Source organism: Triticum aestivum, chromosome 1A (assembly GCF_018294505.1).
Source record: "Triticum aestivum cultivar Chinese Spring chromosome 1A, IWGSC CS RefSeq v2.1, whole genome shotgun sequence".
Lineage (NCBI taxonomy): Eukaryota > Viridiplantae > Streptophyta > Magnoliopsida > Poales > Poaceae > Triticum > Triticum aestivum.
The window spans coordinates 446,580,643-446,590,306 of NC_057794.1; the positions used below are offsets into that span (position 1 = coordinate 446,580,643).

The window sequence follows — 9,664 nt, forward strand, 5'->3', positions numbered from 1 at the left end:
TTTTTTGCCTTATGCAGGGTGAGGATGTGGTTGCTGGAATCAGAACCCCGGAGGATCTTGATGCCATGAGGGATCACATGCCGGAGGCCTATGCAGAGCTTGTTGAAAACTGTGACATACTGGAGAGCCACTATAAGGAAATGATGGTATGTTAGTTTACCAACTGCTTGCAGGAAGCTCTGCTGAGGGGCCTGTCAGTGTTGCTGTTTTATGCAACAAGGCGTTTGACCCATAGCGTGATATAAAACTTATTCTGAAACATTGTGAAGAACTTAGCTATCTAATTAGTTTATGTGATCATTTTCAAGCACCATTACAGTGCTCTCTACAATTGCCCACATGACATGAATGCTCTTTGGTCATGATCCTGCCTTAATATGTCAAAAGATTAACCTGAACCCCTACTATTTCCAATGGAGAATAACTTGCATTTTTCATGTTTAATTCAGGATATTGAATTTACAGTTCAAGAAAATAGGCTCTGGATGCTACAATGCAGATCCGGAAAGCGTACTGGCACAGGAGCTGTGAAGATTGCTGTAGACATGGTTAATGAGGCTCTTGTTGATCGCAATACAGCGATTAAGATGGTAGAACCAGGCCACTTGGACCAGCTTCTTCATCCACAGGTATAAGATAATCAAATATGCCCAAATGGTCTATAAAACTGATACATGTAAATACATGCATGCAATTTGTTACTGCCTCTGTTATCCCAATAAATTATCTGCTTTTTCAGGATATATTTGCATTACTTAATGATTTTACAAAAGAACCACATCGTTTGCATGCTGAGAATGCATTCGTAATTAATGAAGATAGTATACTCATTCAATAGGCCTATGATTCTGACATACTACTAAAATCTGATGTATACAGATAGTTTCTTGCTTTCTTACTTTACAAGTTCAAATTTAATCAGATGTATTGGTGTCTGGAACTTTATTTTAACCCTTATATTGACATCCCTCGTTTGAATTTTATTTGCAACTGGATAATGGCAATATATTGACTCAGTTTTATTACCCTTATGTTATGACAACCAGTTTGCGAACCCCGAGGCTGCTTCATACAAAGGCAAAGTTATTACTACAGGCTTACCAGCATCACCTGGGGCTGCTGTGGGACAAATTGTATTTACTGCGGAGGATGCTGAAGCATGGCATGCCCAAGGGAAATCTGCTATTCTGGTCTGTACATGTCCTTATCATCCTCCTTTTTATAGCAGGATGTCTCCTTCATTTTTCTATGTCATTTTGGGTTGGACTTGTCCTATTCTTGAGTTATCCTGATATTTTTTGAACTTTCTGAATGTAAAGGTGAGGATAGAGACCAGCCCAGAAGATGTTGGTGGCATGCATGCAGCCGCTGGAATTCTTACAGCAAGAGGTGGTATGACTTCTCATGCTGCCGTTGTAGCACGTGGTTGGGGAAAATGCTGTGTGTCAGGGTGCTCAAGCATCCGTGTAAATGAAACTGAAAAGGTGATTGAACTTATCGCTGCAGATGTCTAGGATATACATTGTTAGGCGCAACACTTTGCTCCAACCTTAAAATTCATAATGAGAGTGTGATAAATCTGTATTCATCATTTTGTATTATAGAGGTGCTTACTTTGGTATATGGTCTATACGGATAGGTGGTAGCTATTGAAGACAAGATGCTCTATGAAGGTGACTGGATATCACTCAATGGATCAACTGGTGAAGTGATCCTTGGCAAGCAGCCACTTTCCCCACCAGCCCTTAGTGCTGACTTGGAAACTTTCATGTCCTGGGTTGATGAAGTTAGGCAGCTCAAGGTAAACTTCCTAGGAATAAAAACAAGAACAGAAACTGCCTCAATTTGACTTTAACTAAAATTTACATCAGTCTTCTTAACTGCGTTAGGCCTAAGCATTACACAAGCTTCAACAAAAAATCCTTATTATGCATATCTTGCGTGTTCTAGGTTATGGCTAATGCAGATACCCCCGGGGATGCATTGGCAGCAAGGAAAAATGGGGCAGAAGGAATTGGACTCTGTCGGACAGAACACATGGTTGGTGTTAACTTCTTTACTGTTTGCTTTTTGGAGGACATATTTTGTTATGATAGTTATTTTCTGCAGTTCAACTTTCGAAGTGAACTTTATGGACACAAGTCTGCTCTTCTAGGCAAGTAAAAAAAGGCTAATGTTCTCCTTTGTATACTTTGTAGTTCTTTGCTTCTGATGAGAGGATTAAGGCTGTGAGGCAGATGATAATGGCTCCAACTGTCGAACTGAGGCAGAAAGCACTAGATCGTCTTCTGCCTTACCAGAGGTCCGACTTTGAAGGCATTTTCCGTGCCATGGATGGTATGTGGAAAATCTCTGTATTCATATACTCCCTCCTTCTGGAATTAAATGACGCTCAAATAGATGTATCTCGACGTATTTCAGTGTTAGATACATCTGTTTGAGCGTCAACTAATTCCGGACGGAGGAAATATACTCACTAGATGAGGTGTACTAGAGTTCAAATACCCGAGCTGGCTTACTTTCTTAAATAAGCGAATATTGACCATTGGGTGTTAACTGTGAACACACAAAGTAGAAAAAATTGCAAGATTACAGGATCTTATAAGAATTGTGCTTCTAACCTTGAAGTATTTTTTTGGCACTCATCATATAGTTTAGGGTATATAATTCTGCCAGTGCTTGCTCATTCTTTTGTTGAAAGTGGTATATGTAATAACATGTCCCATGGAAACTGATATCAAATAAACACTTTCCATCGATGGCATACGGCATTAGTTATAGACTGCACTTTTTGCAAGGGAATCCAAACTACATTTTTGTCACACAGAACCACCTGAGCATCAATGTTTGCATTTCAGGGCTCCCGGTGACTATCCGGCTGTTGGACCCTCCACTTCATGAGTTCCTTCCAGAAGGGCATGTGGAGGATATTGTGCGTGAGCTATGTGCTGAAAGTGGAGCCGCTGAGGATGATGTCCTTGCAAGAATGGAGAAACTTTCAGAAGTAAATCCAATGCTTGGTTTCCGTGGTTGCAGGTTGGTGTTGTTTATTTGTTTAGCTATGCTGGAGATTGAACTATATCCATATGATCAACAGAATAAAGTGTAATTTTTTTCATGTTTTTAACACAACCACTATTGAATCAAGTTTTCCTTTCCCATTCATTTACTTGCCTGTTCTCATTCGCAATTCTGTTTTCTTTCCTTTACTAATGCTGGTGATGCTAATATTTCAGGCTTGGTATTTCGTATCCTGAATTAACAGAAATGCAAGCCCGGGCCATCTTTGAAGCTGCTATATCCATGACCAACCAGGGTATTCAAGTATTTCCAGAGATAATGGTTCCTCTTGTTGGAACACCTCAGGTATGTCTTTCTTCACGTGTATCTTCTTTGGCTGGTATAAAGGTGTACCTTCACTTCACAGTTTGTGCAGTTGAAAAATGTCATAATCCATTTGATGGGATACAACTATACACCACCAATTTATGGAAACCTGACCATTTCATTTCTCTTCAAACCGCACTTGATTTTATTATTGCAAGTTTGATTCAGCAGTTGATTTTTCCTTGTGACAATTGACATTTGGTTTTGCCAGGAATTGGAACATCAGGTGGCTCTTATCCGCCAAATTGCTAACAATGTTTTCACCAATATGGGGAAAACCATTGATTACAAAGCTGGGACTATGATTGAAATTCCCAGGGCTGCTCTAGTGGCAGATGAGGTAAAAAGCTTGTGATAGCCCTGTTCTTTCTGTAAAACCATAAATGTTGGCCATTGACATTCAGCATGTAAACTGAATAATACATGCATTAGTTAGCAGAACTCTTGGCCAATAGGAGTTCTCCAAATGCAAAGAATTAGTTTATCAGATATATCAAGGGAAAATACGCATGTACCTGACATCGTTGTGCTGGTTGCACATCCATTGACAGATAGCAGAGCAGGCTGAGTTCTTCTCTTTCGGAACAAACGACCTCACGCAGATGACATTTGGTTACAGTAGGGATGATGTGGGGAAGTTCCTCCCCTTCTATCTGGCCCAGGGTATCCTCCAGCATGACCCATTTGAGGTAAATTTGTTACGACTGGGACCATACCACTTCAAGTTTGTTTTAAGTACCACCCATATTTTCATCACTCACACACGTGGGCACCTCACATGTCTAGGCATTTTGCATGTTCCTTCTTGATATTTTTTGTACAGCCATAACCTTATCATATTGTACTTGATAACTTACCTGTTAATGAATATGCCAGGTGCTTGATCAGAGAGGAGTGGGGGAGCTAGTAAAGATTGCTACAGAGAGGGGTCGCAAAGCGAGGCCTAACTTGAAGGTAAGTATTCCACCGAGGACACTGTATCTGTTGTGCAGAATTCATTCTTAGTTCATTTGACTGATCGATTTCGTGTTTCCAAACAGGTGGGCATCTGCGGTGAACATGGCGGAGAGCCATCTTCAGTTGCTTTTTTCGCAAAGGCTGGGCTGGATTATGTTTCATGCTCCCCGTTCAGGTTGGCTGAAATATTGAAATTTGGAGGATTAGCACTACCTTGACGCTATTTATAGCCGTTAACATCTTGATATGGAACCTTTTCGCAGGGTCCCGATTGCCAGGCTAGCTGCAGCCCAGGTCCTTGTCTGAGGAGGCTGCCTCGTCGACCGGATAGCCTGCTGTTGGTGCATCTGGTGAAGATAAATAAGACATAGCCATGGACTTGTGGAAACTCTGCTGCCTAACAAAGGCCGTTTCATATATGTAGTATATGATGCGTATGCGCGTGTAAGCCTGAAATGGCTGCTTCTCTGCATTTCCCCTGAACTGCCATGGTAATGTACCAAACAGTGATGATGACGAAGATAAATCGAATAAAAGGTGGCGATTATCTCTGCTATCAATTTAAGTGATTCCATTTCTTCCTTTGTTCAGTGGCTGCTACGAGTTGCTTGTGAAAGTGAAGCATGTGATCCCATCCCAATTGCGTAAATCAAATATCTTTTCACTTGATTTTAGTTGGAAGTTCAGACTCTGCCATCTGTCCGAGTCCAACTTCTAGAGCAATCTAACTCAGGAAACAAAATTGATGCATGTACACAAAAACTCAGCAAACAAATGGAGCAATTATAAAATGATGTTTCCCCTACAAACTTTGAGCACATATTGTAGTTTCCTTAGAATGCCTGCCTAATCGAACAAAAGTTAAACATGACATGTTTTCAAATGTAAAGCATGTCCAGCTAAACCACATAAATAACTACTTCTGCGAATTGTCCAAATCTTGTCAAAGGAAATTAATAGTACCAGATATGTACACTTATTGATGCCAACAAATCCTCCCATATCTGGCATATGTTTGCAAAAACAATAAATACGACCATGTATGTATCATATTTATATGTTGTATATTCAATTCGGTGTCGAGGCTCATCTGCACCTGGTGAACAGTAAATTCAAAAAAAAAATACTAAAGCAATTCAAAAAATTCTTAATTCTTTTTTAGGTGGAAGATGTTCCAATGCGTGATATTCGTGCCAAATTTCAGCTTGTTCAGACATATGAGGAGCTCATGGCAAAAAAAAATATCAATCAAAACAGTATTGGAACATCACGCATTTGTCTTTTTTGACTGAAAAAAATTCAGTCAAATTTTTTTGTCATCAGCTGGACTTTCTTACAACCCCAAATTTGTCTCCTTTTTTGCCGAGAGCTGCTGAAATGTCCAAACTCCACGAAATTTGGCATAGACTTCACGCACATGAGTATCTAGCATCACAACAACAACGACAAAGCCTTTAGCCCTAAGCAAGTTGGGGTAGGTTAGAGGTGAAACCCATAAGATCTCGTAACCAACTCATGGTTCTGGCATATGGATAGCAAGCTTCCACGCACCCCTATCCATGGCTAGTTCTCTGTCGATACTCCAGTCCTTCAGAACCCTCTTTACGGACTCCTCTCATGTCAAGTTCGGTCTACCCCGACCTCTCTTGACATTATCGGCACGCTTTAGCCGTCCGCTACACTAACGCTTCTGGATGCCTGTGTTGAATATGCCCAAATCATCTCAGACGATGTTGAACAAGCTTCTCTTCAATCGGCGCTACCCCAACTCTATCTCGTATATCATCATTCCGTACTCGGTCCTTCCTTGTGTGGCCACACATCCATCTTGTTGGGGATATTAACCCCACGCTATGACCCACCCGTTCAGGGCCGGGTTATCCTGTGGCGGCCTAACGAATAAGACTTAACATGGGTTGTGGTGATCAAGACCTCAAGGCCCATGGTTCGACTCGTAGAGTGGGCCTGCTCATGTCCCAGCGCTAGAGGCGGCGGCTCACCGAAGGATGTCGTAATTCCCTTACTTGGGAAGCAAGACGAGTAGGAAACTAATTAGGGCATGGGTCGTAGTACGACCCGAACTCTCTTGTAAGCCCAGGGCCTCGACCTGTATATAAAGGAGAGCCCCTGAGGTAGAAAGACTTAAGTTACAATCTCTTGAGTACTAGGATAGCCAAGTCGCACCCTTGTAATTGAGATCATCATCATCAATATCAATCAAGCAGGAAGTAGGCTATTACCTCCATATAGAGGGGCCGAACCTGGGTAAACCCTTGCCTTTGATTCCAATCAACCCCGTTCAAGCTACCACCTCGCGGCGATGGCCTCACGACTAAGTCCTTTCACGAGGACATCTGCTATGACAAAACCACGACAGTGGGTGCCCACTGCGGGGCTATCGCTCGATGGTGTCAAGTTCTTGGAGGGAGCTCTCCCAGGGATAGAGGGATACGCGATCGGCCGCATGAACAAGAGACACCGCGACATGCTCTACGTCGACGATTCAGGCTGGGGCCCCGAGGCCGACTCAATCGAGTACTGGTGCCGGGCCCCCTTCCGCAAGATCCACGTCTTCATCGGCAAAATCAGCGAATCAGGAACCGAGCCGGACATCTGCACCGACATTGTCGAGCCGGCTCGGCGCACAGAACCCGCCTGGGCCCAAGCCGGCCGGAACCATGTCTTCATCGGCTTCACCCAGGCGGTTGATCTCGCAGATAACTCCACATCTGGTGGGGACACCCTTGTTTACTCCGACGACGAGTCATTGGTCAGGGATACCGAGTCAATCCTCCCGCTATATGACAACAGGCTTGGGGGCTGCTTTGATGATGAGCCGGCTCTGGTTGATGACGAGCCACCCTACTGGACCACCATCTACATGGAAGGCACTGCGCCGGCCCTCGACTCTACTGCAGCAGGCACCACGGGAGGAACCGGCGCTTTAGCAGTTAATCCAAGTGTGTTTGGCCCAGTTAAAACACCAACTCAAGTTCTTTCAGAGCTAGTCGCCTCATTGACGACGTTCCTTGAGTCGCCACTAACAGCGGAGAACCAGGTGGAATGCAATGCATATGTAGCTAAAATTCGCGAGTAGATGGCTAAGGCTCAGGAGGATGTCAACGCGAGAACGCTCGCATGGTGCAGCTATGCGCCCAAATCCAACAGGAAACAGAGGGCCTGAGGACGGAGGCCTGACACATGGGTCTGTGGCAAAACGCTTCAGATATGGTTCATAGGAGGCGACATGAGACCCGCCTGCCCGTTGATTACGAGCCTAGGCATCTGTTCAACACACCTACACCGGGGGCTGGGACGAGTACCCTGGGGGCTCTGGTTATACCCAATTGAATCGGGTCATGCCCCAGGATGGATATAGGCGACCACCGCCAGCTCAGCCCTGACAGTCGGTTCAACAACATCAGCTCGAGCCGGCCCAACACCCGCTGCCTTTTCATACGACTCCAGACCATTTTGTGACACCGGCGGCCACTTTTCCAATCATGTTGATAACTTGTTGGCAGTAGCTACCAACCTTGCCGCACTTCCGCTCACAAGGAATACCTAGTTGAGAGGGAACCTTTTGTTGGGGAACGTAGTAATTTCAAAATTTTCCTACGCATACGCAAGATCATGGTGATGCATAGCAATGAGAGGGGAGAGTGTTGTCTACGTACCCTCGTAGACCGACAGCGGAAGCATTATGACAACGCGGTTGATGTAGTCGTACGTCTTCACGGTCCGACCGATCAAGCACCGAAACTACGGCACCTCCGAGTTTTAGCACACGTTCAGCTCGATGACGATCCCCGGACTCCGATCCAGCAAAGTGTCGGGGAAGAGTTCTGTCAGCATGACGGCGTGGTGACGGTCTTGATGTTCTACTGTCGCAGGGCTTCGCCTAAGCACCACTACAATATTATCGAGGACTATGGTGGAGGGGGCACCGCACACGGCTAAGAGAATGATCTTGAAGATCAACTTGTGTGTCTAGAGGTGCCCCCCTGCCCCCGTATATTAAGGAGCAAGGGGGGGTGCGTCCGGCCTTAGGAGGAGGCGCGCCGGAGGAGTCCTACTCCTACCGGGAGTAGGACTCCCCCTTTCCCTAGTTGGATTAGGACTTGGGGGGAAGGAGGAGATGGAAGAAAGGAAAGGGGGGGGGGGCGCCCCCCTCCTTGTCCAATTCGGACTTGGGGGGGGGAGGGGCGCGCGGCAGCCCCTAGGCCTCCTCTCCTCTTCCTCCACTAGGCCCATTAAGGCCCATTAGGTTACCGGGGGGTTCCGGTAACCTCCCCGTACTCCGGTAAAATGCTGATTTCACCCGGAACACTTCATATGCCCAAACATAGCCTTCCAATATATCAATCTTTATGTCTCGGCCATTTCGAGACTCCTCGTCATGTCCGTGATCACATCCGGGACTCCAAATAAACTTCGGTACATCAAAATATATAAACTCATAATGAAACTGTCATCGTAACGTTAAGCGTGCGGACCCTACGGGTTCGAGAACAACGTAGACATGACCGAGACATGTCTCCGGTCAATAACCAATAGTGGAACCTAGATGCTCATATTGGCTCCCACATATTCTACGAAGATCTTTTATCGGTCAGACCGCATAACAACATACTTTGTTCCCTTTGTCATCGGTATGTTACTTGCCCGAGATTCGATCGTCGGTATCTCAATACCTAGTTCAATCTCGTTACCGGCAAGTCTGTTTACTCGTTTCGTAATACATCATCTCGCAACTAACTCATTAGTTGCAATGCTTGCAAGGCTTATGTGATATGCATTACCGAGAGGGCCCAGAGATACCTCTCCGACAATCGGAGTGACAAATCCTAATCTCGAAATACGCCAACCCAACATGTACCTTTAGAGACACCTGTAGAGCTCCTTTATAATCACCCAGTTACGTTGTGACGTTTGGTAGCACAGAAAGTGTTCCTCCGGCAAACGGGAGTTGCATAATCTCATAGTCATAGGAACATGTATAAGTCATGAAGAAAGCAATAGCAACATACTAAACGATCGTGTGCTAAGCTAATGGAATGGGTCATGTCAATCACATCATTCTCCTAATGATGTGATCCCGTTAATCAAATGACAACACATGTCTATGGTTAGGAAACATAACCATCTTCGATTAACGAGCTAGTCAAGTAGAGGCACACTAGTGACGTTTAGTTTGTCTATGTATTCACACAAGTATTATGTTCCCGGATAATACAATTCTAGCATGAATAATAAAAATTTATCATGATATAAGGAAATAAATAATAACTTTATTATTGCCTCTAGGGCATATTTCCTT

At 44.5% G+C, this 9,664-nt stretch overlaps 1 protein-coding gene across 1 annotated transcript in view; it reads left to right on the forward strand.

Annotated features, from left to right (window-relative positions):
• Nucleotides 1-4,927, forward strand: part of LOC542924 (pyruvate, phosphate dikinase 1, chloroplastic) — an 8,687-nt gene extending 3,760 nt beyond the window's left edge. The window contains exons 5-18 of the mRNA XM_044479179.1: nucleotides 18-146; nucleotides 450-629; nucleotides 1,047-1,190; nucleotides 1,320-1,484; nucleotides 1,640-1,801; nucleotides 1,951-2,040; nucleotides 2,199-2,337; nucleotides 2,859-3,036; nucleotides 3,237-3,366; nucleotides 3,599-3,727; nucleotides 3,939-4,076; nucleotides 4,264-4,341; nucleotides 4,428-4,519; nucleotides 4,608-4,927. Coding sequence (XP_044335114.1) covers nucleotides 18-146; nucleotides 450-629; nucleotides 1,047-1,190; nucleotides 1,320-1,484; nucleotides 1,640-1,801; nucleotides 1,951-2,040; nucleotides 2,199-2,337; nucleotides 2,859-3,036; nucleotides 3,237-3,366; nucleotides 3,599-3,727; nucleotides 3,939-4,076; nucleotides 4,264-4,341; nucleotides 4,428-4,519; nucleotides 4,608-4,650 — 1,797 coding nt within the window. The 3' untranslated portion in view covers nucleotides 4,651-4,927. The remainder of the gene's footprint in view (nucleotides 1-17; nucleotides 147-449; nucleotides 630-1,046; nucleotides 1,191-1,319; nucleotides 1,485-1,639; nucleotides 1,802-1,950; nucleotides 2,041-2,198; nucleotides 2,338-2,858; nucleotides 3,037-3,236; nucleotides 3,367-3,598; nucleotides 3,728-3,938; nucleotides 4,077-4,263; nucleotides 4,342-4,427; nucleotides 4,520-4,607) is intronic.
• The last annotated feature ends 4,737 nt before the right edge of the window (nucleotides 4,928-9,664 follow it).